The sequence below is a fragment of the Carcharodon carcharias genome, chromosome 21 (genome assembly GCF_017639515.1).
Source record: "Carcharodon carcharias isolate sCarCar2 chromosome 21, sCarCar2.pri, whole genome shotgun sequence".
In the NCBI taxonomy this organism is placed as follows: Eukaryota; Metazoa; Chordata; class Chondrichthyes; order Lamniformes; family Lamnidae; genus Carcharodon; species Carcharodon carcharias.
The window spans coordinates 70,942,119-70,967,474 of NC_054487.1; the positions used below are offsets into that span (position 1 = coordinate 70,942,119).

Consider the following 25,356-nt stretch of genomic DNA (forward strand, 5'->3'; position numbering starts at 1 on the left):
CTAAGGTGCCTATGTTTACGTTTCCTGGTGCTACATCTTGGTGTTGCCCCATTGCTGGGAGTGGCATCTGAGCCAGCCTGCTGATTCTGCTGTCCTGTTGGCCTCGATGACCTTGGCGGTCGTCTTCTGCCCCGTGGAGCCTGTGCTGGGCCCACCTGGGAGGGAGTGGCCAGTTCCACAGCTGGCATCTCCCCAGTTGTCACAGGCCCGCCGGATGCTACGGTCACAGAGTGAGGTAGAGGTTCTGCCGTCCTCATCCGGAGCGCCCTGAGAGGTGCCCGCAGAGCTGACAGGCAACTGCTGCGCCGACATGAGGTCGCTTCAGAACTCCCTGCTCACCGTGGATGGATGGGCACCAAGCTGGGAAACTTGGTGCCCACACCAACTGCCACACTGACACTGACCAGCTGAGGTCAATGCCGATGTGAGGGCTTGCTGGTCAGTGGCATCCCCAGGAAGCCCTGCTGGGTCTCCTGGAGGAGGCTCTCCATGAGGGTTGCTGCTTTCTCCATGGAGGACGCACGACGCTCGGCCATGAGGCTCATTGCTTCGGTGATCGTCCGCATAGACTCCTCCACCATGGAGACCATGCCAAGCATTGCCTCATGTATCTCCACCAGATGCTGATGATGTATCCTTTGCTGGGTGGGCAAGCAGATATTGCCGCATTTCATGCCCCTGCTGTGTAGCGGACAACTCCAGGGGCACATCATCAGGTACTGACAGAGCATGTGCCTGGTCCCCTACACTCCTCCGACTGCTGGCACCATGGGCACTCTCTGTCTCTGTCAGCTCCTCCAGCAACTGTGAAGTGCCCTCACCGCTGTGCCCTGGGCCACTTGCTGATGTTCTAATTCCCACTGAGGTGCTAGTATCTGCGCCACTGCCTGCCTGGGAGAGATGGTGTGACACTGGTGAGACTTCAGGCCCCTCAGGTGTGAGAGGGGGCCTCTGCTGCTCCTTCACCCCGGCCCTGCTCCGCTGATGCTGAAAGGGAGAACATGGACAGTGAATCAGTTAGCGTGGAGACAATGACAAAGAGCATCCCTGTCCCCCGGATCATTATGTGCTCATCCTTCCATAAGCAATGGTCAAGCTATGTTGCAAAATTAAATCACTGAATATTCAGCATTGCTATGGTTGTTGGGAGAACAATGCTGACCTCACTGTTGGGCATACAACCCTGGCCCTGGCACCCCAGCCTCATTGACACCAGTGGATCTGGGCACATGGCACCTCTCCAAATCCAGGGCCTCCTGCTCAAACCAGCTGAGAATGGCTAACTGTGCCTGGCCGCCACCAGTCCTCACACACTCTGCAGCACTTTGAGCATTCTCCTCCTGAAAATGAGAGAAGAGCATTGATTTGTGCAAATTGTACTTGGACTCTCCTTGTGCACGTCCCAGATTGGGACATTTCAGGGCTCCAGAGCCTCCTCACCCCGCTGCTGCCGAACACGCACACAAAGATGCTTAGGCCTGTTCCCCACCCCCTCACCCACCTTGGCCACATGCTGCCTACATCACATTAGGCACCACATGGTATATCCTTCCATAGCAAGGAGGCGCAAGCATTTGGAGTACAGAGGGTGGTAGATGATTCGTTGCCACGCTGCCTTGGAGCTCACCTCCCAGCCTGTCATCACCCTAACTTCAATATGTCCTGCAGTTCAAGCACTGCGCCTAGGTGCAGCTCCTCCAGGTTGCCCCAAACCAGTCAGGTGGGACTCAGTGTACCATATACTGCGGGAGCAGAACCCATCTCTTCATCACCCTCTCAGGCTGACCTCAGCATGGGCAATATCTGCTTTCCCACCCAGGAAAGGATACATCGTCAATGATTCAATGCAGTCACGACACTCAGAATTGTTGGGAAGGTGGGGGTCAACAGGGGGGGTAAGCCGACCTGCTGGGTTAAGTGACCAATGCCAACATGGTACTCACCCTGCCAGAGCGCAACAAACGCTTACGGCACTGGATCCAGGTGCGCCGCACCACGTCACAGGAGCTCACCACCTCCACTACCTCCTCCCAGGCACGTTTTGTCATGTAAGGGGGCCTCCTCCTCCCATCCTGGGGAACCAGCACCTCCCACTGTGTTGCCACCTCCTCGAGGAGGGCAGCAAGGCAGTCATCCAAAAAACAAGGAGCACACTGGACCCCCGGCCCTACCCTCTGTCCAGGCTTGCCACAATGGCCTATGCTCCGGCCTGGCCTGCCCGATGGCCTACCCTCTGGACTTGCATGAACTTCATTGCCCCTCTGCAGAGCCCTTCGCCCAGCCATTGTGAGCAGCCTTTCCAAGGCTGCCAGGCCTTCCTTTATACAGGCCTCCGGGTCGCCATTGGACCCGGTGGGCTGAGCGCGCTCACTGCTGCCTGCCCATTCCCGCTGTGCACAGGAGTTGTGAAGTACCCTGGGCGGGCCTTAATTGGCATAAAATGGCGGTGCAGACCCGATCCCGAGCAATGACCGGGTCCGCGCCTGCGCCACTCCCACTCCACCCCCCACCCAACCCCCACCCCCCCCCCACCCGCCACCGCTAACTAGAAAATTCAGCCCGTAGAAATATATCAGTGCTGAAGGCAAGTCTGTAATGCAGACATTTGCTGGACATTACCTCATTAAACCAATATGTTACATCGTAGTCAACCAGGCTTTTTTTGGATGTGACCTGTGAGGAATCCGCAGTCTACTCTATTTTGCTATCGTGAAACTGCCATGATCCAAACCACAACTTTTCTCTCATATTGAGTTTGTTCAAAGTTCTAACAGCCTGCACCTGTCTGAAGAATTGTTGCTTTTTGCAACTGGTTGATTTTTCTCGTGGAAGACACTGGTTCTTGTCGGGTATCTATCAGGCCATTTTTTTTGCGAGATGCCAAGATAGTTTGTGAGGTAAGCGGCTCACTCTCTTAATGGCGAAGAAGTAGGAAAGCACAGCATGAAGGTCCCGCAGAACGCTGCTTTCTGCTCTGATATCAATTGAGAAAGGGCACTTCGCTGGAAGGGTTTGCATCACTCATTACTTTCCTTGCACAATCCAGACAGAAGATTCAGTAAACCTTTGTTCAGGGTCAATTTCCCCAGGACCTTGACATTTCTGCATTATGTTATTTGAAAGGCTTTGGCGATGTATGCTGCTGAGCAGGATTTAGTCTGCATCAATCAATGTCAAAGTCTTCAAAGTAACATGATGTAAGTTGTATGTTACATTTTCCACTGATGCTTTAAAACTAAAAAAAAAAATAAAAATGATTCATTACTTAGTGACTACCTTACTGGACCTGTCGAAACCATCGCAATACTTGAAGTCAACCTGAGAAAAAAGCCTACATTAAATGCCCAGCAATGTTTATTTGTCAATTTTGATCCCAGGGAGCTCAGTGGTGTCAGCAAAACCTATACCGTCACCTCTGCAATTGATGAATTCATTGGGAAATGGACGTCAGTAGTTTAACTTGTTACTGACCTCACTTTCCGGAAGTATACCAAATTAGATATTGCTTTTACATAATTCATAACCCACAGCAGCTAACAGACCCTTTCTGTAAAATTGAGGGCAGTGCTAATTGAGTTATTTAGGTATTTTGTAGAGGCTTGTTTGTATGCCATCAGTAGTATTGTGCAGCGATTCATACGCACACACCTGGGTGAGACTTGCAGTTAAATCCCCCAAAAAGTGATTTCCTCCAAGCTTGGCTTAGTTTTGATGAAGATGAGTTACTGTCATCTCGAAAGGCAGCAGAAGACCTGGAGGACTCTGTGGCACATTCACACAACACAGGTTTAGCCCTGCTGTGAAGCAGAGATTGCCGATAAATATGGCTCATTACAACAAACATAACAACAAATGATGCTGTTTCTTAAAGTGACAATGTTTCTGAATTTGACAGTTTCCATTCAGGCTCAGCTCCTGCAACAGTCTGTTTTAAAAATTGCCTGTTAAAGAGGTGCCAATGTTGAATATGAGGCTTAGGGCACCAAACACTATGTGGCGACACGGTAATGCTATTTCATTGTCCCGACAGCCTCAGCATATTAAACATGGCAAATCTTTTGTGAGTTTTTTTTATTGAGTTTTATTGCAAACATGTTGTTCCTTCAAAAGGAGTCCAGATTTTGATTTTGTTGGAAGAAATAAGCTTTTCCAATTTAGTAATTTATATGTCACATCATTTGAAATGTTGTATCAAAGAGATAATGACATGATATGATCAACTATTTAGTGCACGTACATATTTAAATGGATACACTATTAGTACGTACTTGTATCAAACTTCATTTACATTGGTATGTGGTCTTTGCTGTTCATAGACCCTTTCACAGATATATTATCTGAAGAGCACTGTGGAGAACTTCAGCATTTTGCTCTTCTGATTAATAGGACTGCAACCACAGTTTTTAGCAAGAGAAGCTTTTGAACTCAAATGTTACACATGGGATCCAAAAGCAAAATATTGTGGATGCTGGAAATTTGAAATAAAACCAGAAAATGCTGGAAATAGTCAGCAGGGGCAGCACCTGTGGAGAGAGAAAAACAGTTAACCTTTCAGGTCACGATTTTCATTAGATGCTGCCTGATGTTCTGAGTATTTCCAGCATTTTCTGTTTCTGTACGTTGTACATGGGATGTTATTACATGGTGGGCACGTGCGTGAATGTGGGGCAGGGAGAGGCAGTGGTGCTGCTAAGCGTTTCTCAGAGCAAAAACCATAGGATAAAGCATTAAGGATTGTGCAGTATTCAACCACTGCCCAAGGCATCAGCCAGGAGCCCCGGACAGCTTTCTGCTCAGGCTCTTGTTAATGTTTACTCAATGGACCGCATATACAAAACAGACTCTCTGTTGATGAGATGCAAAAGCTGGTTAGCAGTTAAGACTGGCTGAGGGTGGGCATGAAGTGGGTGGGTGGAACCGATTCTAGGCAAGAATGGGTGAAGAACTGACCCAAATTATAATCCTTCTTGTGGGACATAGAAGCTCATATGCGCATACCTGTAATTTGCCTAAAAATAATTTTACTCAAAAATCCTGCAGTTAAAAATCCTCCTCTCGCATCATCCTTTTATGGGCCTGACCCTCTTCCTCTTCCTTTCTCTCTTCTCTCCCACACCGAGGGGTCTGTTTGTATGTAATGAGCATCATGGAATTGCAAAGCATTGTTGCTGCCTTGTCATTCAAATCAGTACAACAAGTGCTACCGATGACTGCCCTGTTTTGTGTTAGATTGTAGTAGTAACTGTATGCATGTATACACTGATTACTCCCTCAGTTTCAAGAGAATAGTTTTATTCTTCCGAACTTATTTCTTCTTTGAATTTTCTTCGCTTAATCCAAATCTCTGCCTTCTGGGGACTCTCCATACTCCTAATGATTATGCTTTTCCCTGGCTGAGATAGATAATCTTCCCTGACTATTGAGCCTTAGCCATAATGTCATGCCATGTTCACTGAAAATCTGATGAAAACCAATGTTGACCTCAGTTATCCCCTACACATAAGTGAAGGTTAATGGTTATTTTCCCACACAAAGGTCTGATGTAAATATTACCTTGTCCGAAGGGAGTATAGTCAGAGTCTTGAACAGGCATCATTTTATTTAATTGTTAAATATTTAATTAACAATATAATTAGACATTTTCAGTTACAGAAATACAGGTTCAAACACCTTTATTGCAGCAGCAGTTTATCCAATTTTAAATGTTTCAGATTGCATTCCAAATACAGATGATGGGGACTCTGATTTTACGATATTAATCTTGTATTTGATGTAACTATGACCCTCGGCAATTCTGGGGTTTACTGGCTGGTTCCAACTTCTCTAATTTTCCTAAGAAGCCCCAGAGATAAGAACCAGTTCTTTTTTTTAAAAAAAATTAAAGGTAATTGTCCTTCTCCATCGCTGAATTCATGCCTGAAGTGGTTATCCCTCTCTGAGGCTTTCTGTGTGGTTGTGACTGACCTGACATTGATCTGACAATATAGCCAACAAATACAAGCTCCAAGCAGTCTTGGGAAAACAACCAGCTGCCTGACACCCAGGAGTCTGTTCATAGCTGGCAACTGCCATCCTATCAGAGAGGTTGCTGCTCATGAATGTCAGTTCAATATTGCACGTTCTCATTAAAGGTTTGTCAGGAAATGACATTGCATAACCCTCCAGCAACGGAAAGTGAAAATGGTCCCTGCTTTTTTTTACAATAAGCAATTATTCCTTGTCTATTTGTAGAGCACGCTATTAGAAAATGCAACTGAAGAAATGTTTTTACCAGCACTGAACTAAATGGGCTTTGTAATACACGTATTAATTTGTTGTAATGACGTCTTGTTCCCACTGTTGCAAAAATTACCTGTTTGACAGTATAAACCAGCACTGCTGATACTTCAAGCGTTACTTTACTTGACAGGTAAGGTCATTGTTCTGAACAAGCTAATTCTTCCTACTGTCTTCAAATAAATGGTGCAATATATTTAATAAAATACAACGTGGTTGCCAAGAAAACAATAAAGAATTATTTGTTTGGTTCAGTTACATGAAAATAACTCACTGGCACTTTTCTTTATGTTAAAACAAGTTCAGTTTTGTTTTTGTAGTTTACACAGCAGGAGGGTAACCACCCCCTGGGAAGAGTTGAAAAATATCCATTAAGTACAGTCACAGGATTGCCGTGCACATTCAGATTGAGGTGTGTGGCATGGCAATTTGGGGCACCCGCTTTGCCTGCACGATTCGAGCTCCTGGCCGAGTGGATCCCTGTGCTGCTGTCTTTTTCTTAATGCTGCTGGCTGCCCCTGTGCAGACTAGGGAGCCTACTGGCGTTGTTCAGAAACCACTTGGTGCAACCAGTCTGATCTTCTTAAAGGCAGGCTGTTTCTCTTAAAGGGAAGCTGCACTAAAGTATATTGGTGGTAAAGTGAATGCTGGGGTCACGGAGAGGTTTCCAGGGTCACAATGCTGCATTGAAGGTATTAGTGGTGGTGGTGGACAGGGGGAAAGATGCGATGACTCCATGGGGCAGCGGGCATGGTGCAGGAGGTCCTCAAGGACCACCCTCAGCACGGATTGGGAGCAGGTGGTCAGGGAGGTGAATTCCCAGAGACTGAACCTGAGAACCTAACAGCAATGTCACAAGAAATCAAATGACCTTGCATGTGTGGTCAAGCGCAGTAAATACTTCTTCACATGACATCTCTTACCCACCACACCACCAATCTCACAATACCCAATTTACCACAGCCCCCATCACTCACCCAGCACCAGTTCCTGGCACGCAGGATTTATGCCTAATATCCTGACACACTATCGCACCTTCAAGCAATGATCAATACCGCCAGCCTCACACCCACTGTCCACATACCTCCAGCCATTTAGCTATGTTTTGAACATTAGCCAAACCGTGCTACACAATCATTGATGTTCTGCCCTTTGTCTTGTAGGACAAGGAGGCAAATAATAGGAGTGGAGCAGAGCAGAACCAGCAGGGGACAATGATGCCTGCACTCCTATCACCCATGGGGTTGATGGTTGTCTGCATCATGAGGCCGGTTGCAATGGAGCCCCTGGCATCCAGCATTCCTGAGAACGTTGAGAATGATGGTATGTTCCTCCTTATGCTCATTCTTAACTCACGCCCGACTCTCATCCTGCTATTTGGCATAATGAGCAAGCTGCTCTTGGTGTGACCATAGATCTCTTGCTTCGCACCCCAATCCCTTTCCCTCACACCAGCCTTCCCCTTCTGCTTTCAGACACCCAAGATCTGCCACCTGCCCAGTCAGTGCAGCCTAAGGAGGAGGAGAAAGTGCAACAACCTAGCATTGATGAAGAGACCTCATCATTTGATCTGACATATGCAGCCACCAGTTTAGATACTGGCACTGCACGCCCCTTGGAGACAAGTATAGAATTGGGATTGGCACGAATGAGTCATGTGGGCATGTGTGATCTGCAGCCTGGCCGGGGGTAAAGGATGGCTCATTTGCCAACTCATTGGATGGTGAGGATGCGTATGAGTTCTGACAGATGTGTACCTTGAGATGCTGGGTGCATTGGCTGGCCTACAGCCTCCTGTCACTGCTGAAGAGTATGGAGGTGTTCAGCTTCATATTGGCAGAGGGCATCATTGCAGAATCTCTGCTCCATCTACCTGTTGTGCTGCAGGCTCCCATTCCTGTTGGAGCCTTTGTGTGGGCAGGCCTACCAAATCCTCTGCCCCTGAGAGAATGTAGCAACATTCCCTGGAAAATCCATGAGCTCGCCATAGGACTCCAGTGTAATTCCAAATGCTTTACAATAGAAAATATCCTTAAAAATCACCTGCAGTTTGAATGCCTGGCCCTTTAAATAAGGCAAGCGCAGCGTTCTACAAATTAGTTGCCACGATTAACGGTACCCAAATTTGGGATCCAACATCAGCTGGTTGAGCCATGTGATGTCAGGATAGTGTCAATTCAAGGCCTTCTGGTGCACTCTGAGGACCCCACTGTGTGCATCTTTCTCCGCACAGAATGTCACACAGGCCGCACTGGAAGCAACTGGCAGCGTGAGGCACCCCCCACAGCAGTGATGCTAGGCTTCTGTAGCCTCCAATGTGGCTAGACAATTGATTTTTGTGCTCTGTAAATGTTATTAAGGTTATATAGAGATTTAGCAATTTACCATCACGATACTCGTGATGTAATGCTTTACTGAAATCTTAACGTGATGTTACAGTCCTATGTAAAGATTAGGGCCCGGATTTTTCACTGAGCGGGCAGGCACGCACCTGACCTGCTCGAGCGTAAAATGACGCATGATGACGTCGGGCAAGCATCCCAACATCATCGCGCACTCGCACAATATTTCAGTCGGCGGGTGTGTGTGAGAGTTGGCAGTGCACCCAACGACAAGTAAAAGGCCCATTAAGGCCATTAACAATCCATTTGATTTAAATTTTCCGCTGCTTGTCCAACCTTACATTTGGTGGGCAGGCGAAAGGGCCAGCAGCCTTTGCAGTTTTGTGTTTAAATCCCAAGGCGACTTCGTCCCTCACTATCTCTGTAATCTTTTTCAACCCTTCAATTCTCCCCACTCCACTCTGCCTTGCAGAACTCTTCTAACTTTGTCCTCTTGTTAATTTTCCCTTACATTAATGCACTCCTCCACCCCACAGAACACATTGCTTCTTAGACTTTAGCCTCTTATGTATCACTCCCCCCTGCTTGCCCTACCTTTAGCAGCCATATATTTAGCATTAGGCCACATATTCTGGAATCTTTACACCTCCATCACCTCCTTTAAGACACTTCTTAAAATCCACCTCTTTGATCAAGCCGTTTTTTCTTTACTCTAAGATCTGTTTCTTTGCTTTGGTATCCATTTTGCCATCTTACACCTCTGTGAAGTACAATTGGGACATCTTTCTACATTACAGGTGCTGTACAAACAAAGCTGTTATGACATGGCAGATGATGTGTACCAGGTGGACCAAACCCAGAAAGGAAACTAGGTCACACCAACACAACGTTTTTGCAATTTGTATTTATTACAAGAAGACATATGTACTGAATTCAGAAGTAATACGTCCACCAAGACCTTTAGAGATTTTAAAAATTAAATTAAAATATTTATTAGCAAAATAAAAGATTTCAAGCACATACATAAGGCTGCAATTACTACTATAATAATTCCTAAAATTCCTAATTAACCTGACTCCCAGTTACACCTCTTTTAAGGCAACAGTCCGACATATTATTATTTATATTTAAAACAGAACCAGCAAGTTAACACAATATCCACTTGACAGTGGAATTCAAAATAGATTTTCCCCAAATTCAGTTTCGTTACATAACAGATTTATGCACAAATGGATGGAGGCTTCATGGAGGCAATTTCACACACTCCTGTTAGATCTTACTCGGCCTTCTCCCACATAGACTTTCATTTTCCTTTATATATTTCTGTCTTTTTAATATGTTAATTCTATTGTTCCATATGCCTTTGAAACTGTATCTTCCTCATAATATAAAAACTTTCATGTTGCCAATGTTGTCAGTAACCTTTGGGAAAAATAAAAGCCCTCCTTAGCCTTGCTTATTTGGCTAGTTGTAAACAGACTAAGATCCCTTTGAAATCCAAATCCCTTCATTTATCAAAAATTCCCTTTGCACCTTACATGCTATGGCAGCATCTATGTTTACTCATTTGCATGTCAAGCACCTGACTTCTTTTGATTTCAAGCTTGCAGCCTACTTGACTCCAAATATAATTAAATCACACAGACAGACCCAACTATACTCACCTCCATAAACCTACTTCACAATAAACCAGAAAAATATTATGAAAATTATTATACTTTCGTCACACAGCAATGCCCCTTCATTTTTTGAAAATATGATTTTTCAGCTTTCAACTGACTGGGAATTTTGCAATTTGAACTGAGACGGAGCAAGTTGCTTAATTTGGTCACATTCCAAGTTGAAGGTGTGAAACAAACAAATCACCCTCCAAGGGAATATGAAGGCATCCATCGAAACTCATAACTGTCTAAGGAAGCAACATTAAAAATGTAAAGTACTGGATATTGAAACAATGGACACAGACAGACACACCCAAAACCTCTTGGAAATACACAATGGGTGAAGTATTTCAAGGCAGGGCTGCCGGTCATTAGAGAGAGAGATTGCAAGTGACTCAGGCCGTGTCAAGAAAGTCTTCAGCAGAAGAAACTGGCTGCAGACTGTTCCCTCTTCCCCTCTCTCTTTTGGAATAAGCAAACCGAGATCCCGTAATAATTGCAACACCTGACCACATCCAAGAAACCAGTTAACCTAAATCGGCCGCAGCATTTAAAATCTACGCCTCAAGGACAATCAAAGGACACTTAACCGTATATTCTTTTATCTTTTTTAATTGGATCTAATTCACCTTATTTCTATTACCTGTGTTCGCCTGTGAGCCCATTGACTGCATGAGGGCCGAATGCTTGAGGCTGCGCTTTTCTAATATTTCTCAGATTTAGTGGTCAATAAATTTGCGCTTTCTTTGACTCAAGAAAACCTTGTTTGATTGGCTCCTTATTGCCCACAGCTTAAACAGTTAAATACATTCTGGTTTAGAAAAGGCATACCTTGGTGAAAAAGAAACTTAAACTTTTGTTGTGACCAATCAATGAGGTTGAATGGAAGGGAGCCAGTTCAACCCTTCTCACCTGGTCTTAACAATTGTCACCTAGCTATTGCCTGTTTTAAACTATCACTCAAAGTCAAGATCTACTCCAATGGCTCAAACGTCAGAAAAAAAAGTAGGGCAGCCATGAAGGGCCACATGGTTTATTTCTGTGCTATAGAATTCTATGATTTTTAAGGTGAAACAATGTTGATTAATATTTTCATATGCTTTTCTGACAGTGGGAAATCATAAAACGCTCACTCAAGTAATTTATCAAGTTGGGTTAATAAAAACGTTCTTATTTAAATGGAGTAACTTGTTAGCAAGTTTAATGGTTGAAACTGCCACAGTTTGACCTGAAACGTAAAGAGTGTAAATTTATTTCTGAAATAATAAATGTGCCATTTAACATCTGTACAATGTCGATAAATATGATTCTGTCACTTTTGACAGTGAATGGGTCATAATCTATTGTGTAATTCATCGTGTACCCAGTTCTTTGAGATGTTTTGCCATAATAAGGTAATATATAACTGCAAAGTTATTAATAATTTGAGAATGGGTTGATTGGCTAATCTAACTGGCATACCTTTGCCTATTCTGACTTTTTTGCATGCAGTTTGATGGATTTTCTAATTTTATTTTACAGCATTGTCAGTACTCACAAAATGGCATAAAATTTACTGATTTTGCACTATTGTTTTGATGCACATGAATCAATCGACACAAGTAGAATAATGTAAGGGGAAATTTTAAGATCATATGACCAATGGGAAATAGGCTCCAAATATCTGTGGGGTGCCGAGATGTATCCACCCCAAGATCTCCTGCTACTGAGACCACCAAAGTTTGTGCAGTCAGTGGGAAATCCTTTTATTTCCTTAGCGTTAGGAAGCACCTATGGGTTCTGGGATGCCTGCCACAGCAGCAAGGATGTAAAGTCCTTGTTGCTCCCATTCTAATTAAAATAATTTATACTGCTGGATCTTTGTGATGTTTGGCTCATGATCCTGGGATGGGTCTCCACGTGGTTGGGGCCTGAATAAGGTATACTTTCACTACTGTCCTGTCCAGGCAGGAAGGAAAATATATATATCTACAGCAGCCTGGATACTTTATAAAATTATTACTTTATATTTAAAATGGATACAGGCTTTAGCCTGACATGCCATGGCTCATGCCAGAGGAATTTCTAAACTTCAGAAGCCAGCAGGGACCTTGTTACTTTTAATGAAGTGCTAATGCCCCCTGTGACTGCAGAAGATCAAATTCCAAAGAAAGGCACCAGCACCCTTTATATTTCTAAGGCAGGGTTCTGGCCAATGGGGACAATATGTCTGCAAGGACAAAAAGGACCCTGACTCTTCTATTAAACCTCCCAAGATTCCAGACCTGGAAAAGTACATCCTTTGTCCAACACCCAGGAGAAGAAGTGAGAGGTATGTCACATGACCTCCCCCAAGCTGCTAAAACCTGCAATATTGCCGAATGGAACTGAACTCAGGGAGTCTGCCGCCTAACAGGTAGCAGCAGAGAGAGCTCTCTCCAGGTACATTGCCGGGCCCTCATCTACACTGTGTACTACTGGCAAATTGGAACTCCTGTATCTGTGCCTAAAAGCCTCATTCATCACTGCGTGCTTTCTTCCATTGGGGAAGCTATTGCTTCTGAAAAGAGGGGTCACCCCGCATCAGTGTCAGCCTGCTTACCTCTGAAGGAATATACCACTGGACTTTCGATTCTGGACTCGGGACTCACGTGAAACCATAACTCTTATTTTTAACATGGTCTTGCCCTGTACCTCTTTCTTTCTCTTATCCCCCTTTTATGGTATGAGTGCAAAAAGGGGCAGATGTTGCAAAACCTCTTCTCATGTAAATAAACTAACCCTCTTAGTTTACCTTATCTCGAGTTTGCTGTGGGGTTATTAATGGAGGATTGGATCACTCTAAACTGAAGGGTTGGGGAAAACCACTTATAAAAGAGGAAATCAGAAATCAAAAACTTTCTGTTTATGGATAGGTAGTGAGAGGAGAAACCAGGGCTGTTTAAATTAATCCTCCTCCTGTCCATAAAACTAACCATACACCTGAAATCTTTGAAGACCCGGGTCACTGGGGCTCATCACCCCTGAAACCCCTCGGAATCATAATCTGGTATGGAACAGACAGAAGATCCACCGTCACACCAGGTCATGCTGGAAAACTCACCAAAAGGTACAGACATGGCCCATTTGGATCCTGGTCTATTTACTCATTCTTGCCTACTTCTACTAAAGTTACAGTGGGGATATGTCAGGACTGCTGTGGTACTTTGAGGCCATAAGGTCTGTACTCTGATTGGTTTTTCTTCTCCCTGGCAGAAAATGATCTTCCCTACCCTTAGTAAACCAACTGTGATAAGGAACTGATTATATGGGGAATGTGTATGAATCTGTTCCTCAGGGGAGTGCCCTAGGCCCAACCATCTTCAGCTGCTTCATCACTGACCCTCCTTCCATCATAAGGTCAGAAGTAAGGATGTTTGCTGGCAATTGCACAATGTTCAGCACCATTCACGACTCCTCAGATACTGAAGCAGTCTGTGTCTACATGCAGTAACATCTGGACAACTTTTGGGCTTGGGCTGATAATTGGAAAGCTACATTCCCTTCAAACAAGTGCCAGGCAATGAATATCTCCAACAAGAGAGAATCCAACCATCTCTCCTTGACATTCAATGCCATTACTACCACTGAATACCTCAATATCAATATCCTTGGGGTTGCCATTGACCAGAAATTGAAATGGACTAACCATATAAATACTGTGGCTACAAGAGCAGGTCAGAGGCTGGGAATTCTGTGGTGAGTAACTCAGCTTCTGACTCCCCAAAGCCTGTCCACCACCTACAAGGCACAAATCAGGAGTGTGACAGAATACTCTCCACTTGCCTGGATGAGAGCAGCTACAACAACACTCAAGAAGCTGGGCAGAATAAAGCAGCCCGCTGGATTGACACCCCATCCACCACCTTCAACGTTCACTCCCTCCACCACCATCACACAGTAGTGGCAGATACCATCTGCAAGATGCAATGCAGCAACTCACCAAGACTCCTTCAACCGCATCTTCCAAACCCGTGAACTCTACCACCAAGAAGAACAAGGGCAGCAGATGCATGGGAACATCGCAATCTGCAAATTCTCCTCCAAACCAAACCATCCTGACTTGGAAATATATTGCCGTTCCTTCACTGTCACTGGGTCAAAATCCTGGAATTCCCTTCCTAACAGCACTGTGGGTGTTCTTACACCACATGGACTACAGCGGTTCAAGGTTCACTACTACCTTCTCAAGGGCAATAAAGGATGGGCATTAAATGCTAGCCTGGCCAGCAACGCTCATATCCCATGAAATTATTTTAAAAATCTGTGACTTACACTCTGCACTGTAGCACATTCTTGTACCAGTGACCCATCCGATTGCTTCAATTTTAATTGGTATTTAAATATTGGCCTATTCATAAAAATGAGAAGCTTTCAGCTCACAAAGAAAGTTAAAACCATTAGGGATGCTATAACATTGCAAAAGATCACAGTATGTTTGTTTATAATTATCTACCTTGTATGACAGCAATATAAATTTTTATGATCGTCTCCAGTGCTCTTGCATGCCACATGTCCCACAGAATGAGCTATCTACTTGCTTCATGAAGGCCACATATTAAAGCATCAAAGCTTCTTAACACTTTGACTAAAGCTTCTTGACCAATGGGAAACATAGACTCGGGTAAAATGGAAAAATAAAACAAATAATCATCTGAGCAATGATGTAACATTTGCTTCCATTTTGTTTCAATGAAGGTCACAGATATGATGCTTCAAGATGCTTTGTATCCTGGTTGGGGAAAGACAGCTCGAGCCTTCTGGAGAAAGGGATACAACAGGGTGGTCTTGTTTTGGTAAGGCTGAACTGGCATGTTTACCCCAAATGTCTTTATTTATAATCGCTATGTTCCTGATTCAACATGAAAATATTCTGATAATCAGAATTGAGGCTTTTTGTTGTTCTTATTTAGCCGTCATTGCACTGTTGTTCCAATATCAAAGAGATTATAATTACAAACAGAAGTTATTAAATTTGTTTTATGCAATAATTTTTTGTCTTAATATTACAAGTCCTAAATTATTGTACAGATACAAATTCCTCACACTCTTTATACCACAACAGTATTTGTTTTTACGGAGGATTTACAGTCATGGAAACTAAGCTTGACACATTGATTTGCTGATTCACATTGTAGTCCAGGAAGAAGAATTTGAGCTTAATAACCATGGAGTAAAATTAACTTTGATGCTAAACTCTATTTGAACTTGTAGAATTGATCTCAATCGCATAGTTTTATGTGGCAGCGGGTTTGGTAAGTTTTGCTGTCAGGAATACTTAATCTTTTAAATTCAAAAGACAAGCAACATAGCCAAATTGGGAATGAGAATAATTAGTTGGAAACTGAAGAAGTTGCTCTATGTTGCATCTGTTATAGATGGAAATTTAAAGTAGGAGGGGAACCAATATTCAGCCATGAATTCCCATGCCTGAACACCCCCAGAAGGGCACCCTCTGCCCATTTAGAATCCAGCAATATCCAGCTGTTCAGGATTCCTGTGTGTATTATGCCATTTATAGAATCATAGAATGGTTACAGCACAGAAAGCGGCCATTCAGTGTGTCAAGCCTGTGCTGGCTCTCTGCGAGAGCAACTCACCTAATCACACTTCCTTCCCCTTTTTCCCCTAGCCCTGTAATTGTTTCCTCTTCAGGTCATAATTCAATTCTTTTTTGAGGTCCTTGGCTGAATCATCCTCCACCACGCTGTCAGGTAGTGTATTTCAGATCCTAACAACTCACTGCATGAAAAGATTTTCCTCCTGTCACCATTTCTCCTTTTGCCAATCACCTTAAATCAGTGCCAACTGCTGCTCTATCCTTCCACCAACGGGAGCAATTTCTCCCTATCTACTCTGTCCGGACCCCTCCTGATTTTTTATGCCTCTATCAAATCCCCTCATAATCTTCTTTTTTCTAAGGAGAGAAGCTCCAGCTTCTATCCATGTAATTGAAGTTTAATGTTAATATGGCACAGAATATAGTGCTTGCCAGGTGGTCACGTGCCCGACCTGAACGAGCGTAAAATGACTCACGATGACGTTGGGCTAGTGCTCTGACGTCCTCGTGCAGTTGTACGATATTTCGGGTGGTGGGTGCACGTGAGAGTTGGCAGCACGCCCGCCAACAACTAACAGGCCTATTAAGGCCATTAAAGTCCTAACTAAATGAAATTTTTTGCTGCTTGCTCAACCTTACAGTTGGCGGGCAGGCAACAAGGCCACATGGCCTTTGGATTTTTTGTGAAACCTCATCCACGGGCGGGATGAGGTTTCGATCAGTGGTTAAAAAAAAAATTTCAAACTAATTTCTAACATGCCCTGCTCTAGTGACAGAGTCTCATGAGGGGACATATTATTAACATTCTTAAATTCTTTATCTTTTATCTTCAAAATTCTTCAGCTCCCTGAGGCAGTTCTGTGCCTCCGGGAGCTTTTACTGTGTGCACCCCAGCACAAGCGCACACTCTGTGCTCGCCCTCCTCCTGCCCCCACCCCAATAGCACTGAGCGCTACAGTGCACGTTTCACGCTAGCTGGCCAGCATGAAATCTTTCTTGGGGCCCAATTGTGGGCGGTGGTCAGCTTTCCGACTGTCCCCAGGCCCGCTTGCCGTGCCCGCCTAATGAGGGCAAAATTTTGCCCATGAAGTATTGTTTAATACTACCTTACATAGTCCCAGCCTTGAGATTAAGAAAGGTGCAAAACCACTCAGTTGCAGACTATAGTCGATCTCCAGTGGCTTTGCATGCTAGAAACCCATGGTTTTATGAAGAGTAAATCATGTTTGATGAATTTGCTAGAGTTCTTTGAAGATGTGACAAGCAAAGTGGATAATGGGGATCCTGTAGATGTAGTATATCTGGACTTACAGAAGGCCTGTGATAAGGTGCCGCACAAAAGATTAAGACACAAGATAAGATCACACAGAGTTAGGGGTAATTTATTAGCTTGGATAGGGAATTGGCTAACCAACAGAAAGCAAAGAGTCGGGATAAATGGGTCTTTTTCTGGATGGCAAGCTATGGGGTGCCACAGGGTTCGGTCCTTGGGCCCCAACTATTTACAATCTAAGTTAATGACTTAGATTCAGGGATAGAAGGTACTGTAGCTAAATTTGCAGATAACACCAAAATGGGAAAGTAAGTTGCAATGAAGAAATAAGAAATTTACAAACGGATATGGACAGGTTAGGTGAATGGGCCAAAATTTGGCAGATGGAGTTTAACGTGGATAAGTGTGAGGTTATCCATTTGGTCTGAAGAATAAAAAGGCGACTTATTATTTCAATAGAGAGAAACTTCAGAATGCTTCAGTGCAGAGGGACCTAGGTGTCCTCATGCATGAATCGCTGAAAGCTAATATGCAGGTACAGCAGGTAATAAGGAAGGCAAATGGAATTTTGGCATTTATTGCTAAAGGAGTAGAGTATAAAAATAGGGAAGTATTGTTGCAACTGTACAAGGCATTGGTGAGACCGCACCTGGAGTACTGTGCACAGCTTTGGTCCCCTTACTTGTGGAAGGATGTAGTTGCATTGGAGGCGGTTCAGAGGAGGTTCACTAGATTGATTCCAGAGATGTGGGCCTTGTCTTCTGAGGAGAGATTGAGCAGTTTAGGCCCAAACTCGCTAGAATTTAGAAGGATGAGAGAAGATCTAATTGAAGTATATAAGGTTTTAAAGGGGATAGACAAAGTAGACGAGCGGATGTTTCCCCTTGTGGGGCATTCTACAGTGGGAGGCCATAGTTTTAGGTTAAGGGGTGGCAGATTTAAATCAGAGATGAGGAGGAATTACCTTTCTCAAAGGGTCATGAATCTGTGGAATTCACTACCTCAGAATGCAGTGGATGCCGGGACGCTGAATAAATTTAAGGAGGAGATAGACAGATTTTTAATTAGTAATGGGTTGAAAGGTTATGGGGAGAGGGCAGGAAATTGGAGTTGAGGCCGAAATAAGATCAGCCATGATCGTATTGAATGGCGGGGCAGGCTCAAGGGACTGAATTGCCTACTCCTGCTTCTAGTTCTTATGTTCTTAAGTTCTTACGTCAGCTAAGTCTAAGTGGAATCTTCAGGTGAAACCAGGAGATAATTGAAACAGGACAAGCGGATCTAACTTAGGTACCATTTTAAAGTTATGCATTATGCTCACATTTATAACGAAAATTGTCTGTTCAAACCTGTCCTGCCACAACTATACCCTCCGGCCTGTGGTGATGTTGTGGTGCCTCCACTGGCAAGAAAATTAATTACACATGATGGGCAGGATTTTACGTGTTGGCGAGTGGGGGTGGGGCCCGCTCGCCGATAAGTAAAATGACATGCGGTGGTGTCGAGGCAACTTCCGATGTCAACCCGCCGCATTTAAATTTTCAGGAAGGTGGGGGCGCAGCGAAATCAGCTGCTCGCCCGCCGACCTGTCAATGGCCAATTGAGGCCATTGACGGGGTCAATTAAGTAATTAAAGGACCTGCCTGTCCAGCCTTAATGTTGGCGAGCAGGCCAGCAGCCCCGGCGGGAACTAGAAAAAACATGAAACCTCTTCCACGGGCGGGATGAGGTTTCATGTAGGTTTTTAAAAATTTTAATAAAGCTTTTCTAAAAATTATGGACATGCCCCAACGCATGTGACATGTAAAATGGCGCCGATCGGAAGTGCGCCTATGCACGCCCGCCATTCAACATCCCCCCCGACAGGGGGAAAAGTCAGTCCGATGAGCTTACACAGCACTTTTCATCATAAATATTAGCATAGAAATTAATATAGCAAAAGTTGACATGACGTGTTCATACATGTTAATTTTTTAAATCTCTATATAGCATGCTGATTTTATAATAATTGATTGCTTCAATTTTGAAAAAGGATCAAAACTTTATTGGACTAAACAAATAAAAACATAAAATGCTGGAAACACTCAGCAAGTCTGGCACCATGTATGGAGTGAGAAACAGAGTTAACATTTCAAGTCTGTGAACTTTCAATGTGATGACCTCTCTCCGCAGATGCTGCTAGACCTGCTGAGTATTTCCAGCATTTTCTGTTTTTATTTCAAATTCCAGAACCTGCCATGCTTTCCTTTGGACTAAACAAATGTTTGATATCAAAGATGTATAATAATATGGGCATTATGAAATTGAAGACAGAAAAGTGACTATCCCTAGTGCTTTGGGTTGTTGTCACTGTTTATGCTTGTAGCCCTTTGCTTGTTTGGTCTTCCAGCTCAATACACTTTCTCTTACCCAGTGAGTGACTTGAAGGTAGTCAACTTTTTGTTTCTCTTGAAACCATTTATTTAGAACTATTTACATCCAAGACCTTATAGTAAGTTCATTGTTCTCTGGACACAGACTCTTCTGTGCCTGTCCTCTTGGAGCCTCTTGCTCATCTGACTCTGTTGTCATGCTTGCATCATCACTTACATCATCACTTACATCATTGATGAATATAACATAAGCATTAACCCTTTACACCTAGTACAAAAACATTCTATAAAATAACACAACTTCCGAATTAGAGCAACATGACATGAAGCAAAATAATGCTCCGGTATCTGTGCAGGCAGCCATCTAGGCTTCACAACATAGAATACCATCCCAAAGCCTTGCTGCCTTTCTCTGCTCTTGTATGGTCCTCCTTAATGCCCAGCTCTTTCACTAAACCTTTGCTCACCGCTTCTAATGTCTCCTTCATCCATTTTTGTCTGATTTTAACTCTGTAAAGTGCCTTGAGATTTTTTTTTACATTAAATGGGCGATATAAATGCAAGTTCTTATTAATTTGCATTGGCAATTTAGTTAAAAAGAGTAATGTTGACCATTGTGAGGCAGCTAAACAAATTAAAGTAACTTTCTGGTGGATATTATTTTATTGAATATATAAGTGAAACAAATACTTGAAAAATGGAATAATATTTATTAATACCAGACAGAAAAATATCTGGCACAATTTGTTTTTATTTGGCAAAATATTTTACAAATTTACGTTTAAGTATTGTTTTCATGCTATCTCTCCGTTGTGTTTGTCATTTTTTCCCTTCCCCTAAATGGTTACCTTGTGAGATGCAGTACCCACAATCTAGAATGGGTGATGTATAGGCCAGACCTTCCCCAGTGCTGGTTTGAAAGCAATTATAGCTTTGTCAACTCTTGCTCATTTGTCACAAGAGCTGTGATTCCTACGTAAAATTAAGCCTCACTCAACAATACACAATAGAATTCTCAAATCTCAGGATTTATTTTCTATTGTCAGTCTGATTGACAGTTAAGGCCAGGGCCCAGGGGAGAGGCCCATGGACAGCCTCAAAGGCACTCAGTGCTTGATCAAGGGACCTGACATCGGGAAGTGGGGAGCCTGCTGGGAGACAGCTCCCTTCCCTTGCTGATGACCCCCTACACCCCCCTACACCTTCCACGTGCGAATGAGGCACATTAGCTGCACAAACAGAAGATGAAAATTCAATAATGAGGAAAGGATGATTTTACCTCCCATTCTATCACTCCCTTTCCTAATGTAGTGATAGCAAGTAGGGTCTTCAAATGTTTCTGTAAGGCATTTTCAGATGCAGTATTATAGGGCTGAATCTTGCGGTGTGCACTAACCAGCCTTTCACGCCTGTTTTAGGATCACACTCTCCCCAAACTTGGTGCTTGGCGCATGCAGATGTTCTACTCAATTTTTATAGGTTTATGGCAGCCTAGCCAGTCACCCTTGAAGAGGCCATTGGAGGTCACCGGAAGCCACAAAGAATGCATCTCCTGCCTGTTGTGGGGGTCAGAGGGACAGTCGGGTGCTGAGAGCAGGTCAGGTTGGGTCAGAGGGGTGGTGGGGGTGTCAGGGGTCAAGGGAAGTCAGGGGATGAGTGTGAGTCAGGGGGTGTTGAGAGAGGAGCCGGGCAGGGGTTGGTCAGTGGAGTGATTGAGGGGTCAATTGTATATTGTATAGTTACTCAGGAGTGAGACTGGGATTTTTCTGTCTAACATTTCCTGGGTAACTACCCAGTAAGTAAGTTGGAGTTGTTTGAATTCTCCGACTCTAACTCAGAGTTGGAGACTTTTTTGGAGGGTCCCGGGGAGCAAGGAACAATTCAAACCATCTGGGAAATTCCCACAGAGTTATTGTGTTGCAACTTCCGAGGGGGTCCCATAGTGTATCTTGGGACTATTCAGAGACCAGAAAATCTAGGCCATTGCCTTCAAGCATAGCCTAGATAAAAAAAACCTTGAAATAAAATTGATAATGGGATGCAGCATGGACACAACCATTAATATAATGGATAGAAATACTAGGAGAAAGGTTTGAGTATGATTGGAACACAGGATGTTCCGTCTATGCTACAAAAGAGCTTGGGTCCATGCAGGTTCCCACGGCAACAGTTTTTACCTGGAGAAAGTGAGAGCAAGTTCAACCAGGTGGAGAAGTGGTGGATGGGACTAGTTGTGTTATTGCTCAAGGCTGCTGTTCGAGAATAATTTTTGAACAGTTTTGACTAAAAACATTCTGGAATATCCTAGTACCTACTAGTAACTGTTCTGGTATGAAAGATTTGGACCAATTGGCAGAATGAGCTGCCATGGGTGCACTGTGCTTCAGGTTGCTTTATTATCCATGCTGTTACTGAAATACCAGACAGGGGACAAGCAAGCCTTGTTACACAGGCGGATAAGCATAGGAAAGGTACTTGCTGATGACATGTATAAAGCTTAAGCTGGAGTAGTGGCTCGGGATTTCAAAGAAAAACTTAGTGATCAAGATGTCGGTGGACTCCACCACTGCAGGAAAAGTGAGCTTGAAGATTTTCTTAGCTCTGTTAGCAACATTTTCTTGGGAATGTAAATTGACTGATATAAAAGCTGCATTTTTGCAGGGTAAGAAATTTCAAAGGGCGGTGTTTTTTTTTAAACCGCCTAAAAAGGCAGGCGATAGAGAAAGGAAACTGTGGAACTTAAACAAGTGTGTTTATGGGTTGAATGATGCATCAAGGATGTGGTATTTCTCAGTTAGGTCTGTCTTGTTGTAAACGGGTTGTATTCAGCTAAAAGCAGATCCAACAATGTTCTACTGGGATCACAAGGAGAAAGTAGCAGGCATCTTTATGATGCACATTGATGATTTTCTGTGAGGAAGTTCTGCAGAATTTGAAAAATGAGTGATAGGTAAAATAAAGAAGGAGTTTAAGATCATAAATCAGGCTCCGGGGGCCCTTTAATTATATAGGGTTAGACATTAAGCAGAATAAGTAGAAACTGACTTTGAATCAAAATATTTAGAAAATGTCAGTCGCATCCCAATAAATTGGGCCAGGTCCTCACAAAAAAGAGGATCCTCCATCCAAGGAAGAAATAGACCAATTGAGAAGTTTGATTGGACTGTTGAACTGGCTGTGCACTCAGACTAGACCTGATGTATAGGAACTGAGCACTATGATGAAACATATTACAAATGAGGAAGTTCTGAAAGCAAATAGAACATTAAAGAAATTAAATTCAGAGAAATGCACACGCAATTTGGGTGAATCAGAAGATATGAAGTAAGTTATTTTTAGTGATACTTCATATGCCCCCTTCTGGATGGATATTCTAGTACAGTAGGGTTTATCATATTCTTGGTGGGAAAGAATAACAAATGTTGTTCATTGGCCTAGGAAGCAAAGAAAATAAGAAGAGAAGTTAAAAGCACCTCAGCAGTTTCTGGTAGAAACAATAGATATGGGGTTTTACTTATCAAACATTTTGAAGGAAATCCTATTCCTGAGAAAAATTTGCCCATTGAATGTTGCATGGATAACTATCCTCTGTGGGATAACGTACATTCAACAAAGAGTGTGACTAACAAAAGGTTAAAGATTGACCTTGCTAGCATAGAAGAAATGTTAGAGAGAAAAGAGACCTCTAAGCTAAAATGGGTAGATGCAAGTCACCAATTATTGGAGTGTTCTACAAAAAGGAATGCTTGCTTAAAGAAATTGTTGGTGATCCTAGAAGGGGGACATTTTGTATCATGATGGGTTATATGGAAAGAAAGGGGAATCTGTTAATAGTATGTTAATTATATTGTTAGGATGCACAGATGAAAGGCATTGTTTAATAAAGTACTTTGGGCAAATATAAATAGGGGACAGCTGGGAAACTGGGTGTGTGGGAAGAGAGCTACAAGACTGAACAGAATCAATAAACTCTCTCAATAAAGAAAAGCTCTGTGTCTTGGTTTCTGCTTCACCAACCAGATAGATCCTGTTAACAGATAGGGCCTCAGTTTAACATCTCCTCTGAATGATGGTACTTCAGATAGTGCAGCACTCCCTGACTATTACACTGGAGTGTCATCTTAGATCACGTGCTGTCACTGGAGTGAAACTCAGACCCACTTCTGACTGAGAGGTCAGAGTGCTGTCTTATGATCTAATGATCATTGAGCCAAGGCTGACACTTTTCCTTTCTTTCTTCCTTTTAGCTATTTTTATGTTTTACCTAAAGTGATAGGAAACCTTGGAGAAGATTTAAGCTACCCAGTCATTGTTCCCTTTGGGAAATCAGTGTATGCACTGTTTTTTCACTGGATTAATATCTCAGAAATGGTGATCCTCCATCACCTGACAGTCATGATACAGATTGTACAGAGAATTAACAGAATTTAATGGATAGACACCACATGATGTATCAATGTTTATTTTAGCATTCACCTGTCACTCTAATTCAGGGTACGCTTCACAGTGCTTTGTTAAGTTGTATTTTATGATATCATGGCTATCTAAGTAATGGCATGTCTGTTGCAAAGATTGGAACAAAAGTAGAAACTTGCTTGAAATAAACAGCAGAGGTAAATTTCATCTATGCTGCCTAGGGGGTAATGTGCTGGGATTTTAGCCTGCCCTTTATAGACCTACCTGATTTTTATTTGATGGATTTTAGTGGAAAATCTGGCAGGATCACATGCAGGGAAGATGGAAATCTATCTCTAAGTCAATCGGGAACTGTAAAGAGAAAAGACAAGTTAAATATCTGGGCAGTTATCTTCTATATAAGATACAAGCAGGTATAAGCTGAGCCTTTGAATCTGAACACGGGAAGGAATGAACAAAAACAGTTAATTTAATCACAGTGAGGTGATGGACATGTTTAATGAGCTGCAACTTGCTTAAAAGAAAAGCAGGAAATTATTGAATGAGATAAAAGGCCAGCTCAGCGAGGCAACAGAGCGAGATTAGAAACAAACAGAAAAACGTGATAATTGTCAAGACTCAAGGAGAAAGATGAGAAAATGGGCTAGGTTGGAAAACAGTCAGAAAAACCTGCAGATGAAGATCAAGAGAATGCTTATCAGCTTCAAGCATCATCTACCATGTCAAGATCCATCCAAATTCTATTTCTGGAAAAACAGAATCAATTGTTAGTTAAATTGATTACACTTTAGTAATTGTTTCAATGAGGCAGCAACTGGTAGATCACTATAACCGCCTGATGAGGATTTTGATTGCATTATACGTCAAATGGGACCAGGAGCTGTGTTCATTTTGTGTGAAGATTTGAAGTGCCAAGGTTCACTCTGCCAGATTTTATGGAGTCTGTCTTTATTACTGTTGCCTGTTGAGTCCCTAGTTTACTGACAGAAGCTTGGCAAAGCGGTGGGTGTGGGGCTGGGCAAAGACATTTTGTGCATCATTCATATTTAAAGGTACCAATGAAAGGAAGGCAAAACAAATGAGGAGGCAGGAAACAGAGCGCACATGTAGGTGACACAGCAGCATGGTATCTAAACCCCCAATTCAATGGCCTCAGAGGTGGAGGTGATATGGAATGTGTAGATGTGAGGAGGATTGAACTGCTAGGCAGCCATCCAGAGAAGGGATTTTTTTAAAAAAATTCATTTATGGGATGTGGGCTTCGCTGGCTGGGCCAGCAGTTATTGTCCATTCCTAGTTGCCCTTGAGAAGTTGGTGGTGAACTGCCTTCTTGAACTGCTGCAGTCCATCTGGTGCAAGTACACCCACAGTGCTGTTAGGAAGGGAGTTCCAGGATTTTAACCCAGTGACAGTGAAGGAATGGCGATATATTTCCAAG

The 25,356-nt window shown here is 43.2% G+C and overlaps 1 protein-coding gene across 4 annotated transcripts in view; it reads left to right on the forward strand.

Annotated features, from left to right (window-relative positions):
- The window catches only part of tmem117 (transmembrane protein 117), a 398,678-nt gene that overhangs the window by 248,102 nt on the left and 125,220 nt on the right, over positions 1-25,356 (forward strand). For all 4 annotated transcript variants that reach the window (XM_041216475.1, XM_041216476.1, XM_041216479.1 and 1 more), the window contains exon 5: positions 14,996-15,093. In XM_041216475.1, the coding sequence (XP_041072409.1) occupies positions 14,996-15,093 (98 nt within the window). The remainder of the gene's footprint in view (positions 1-14,995; positions 15,094-25,356) is intronic.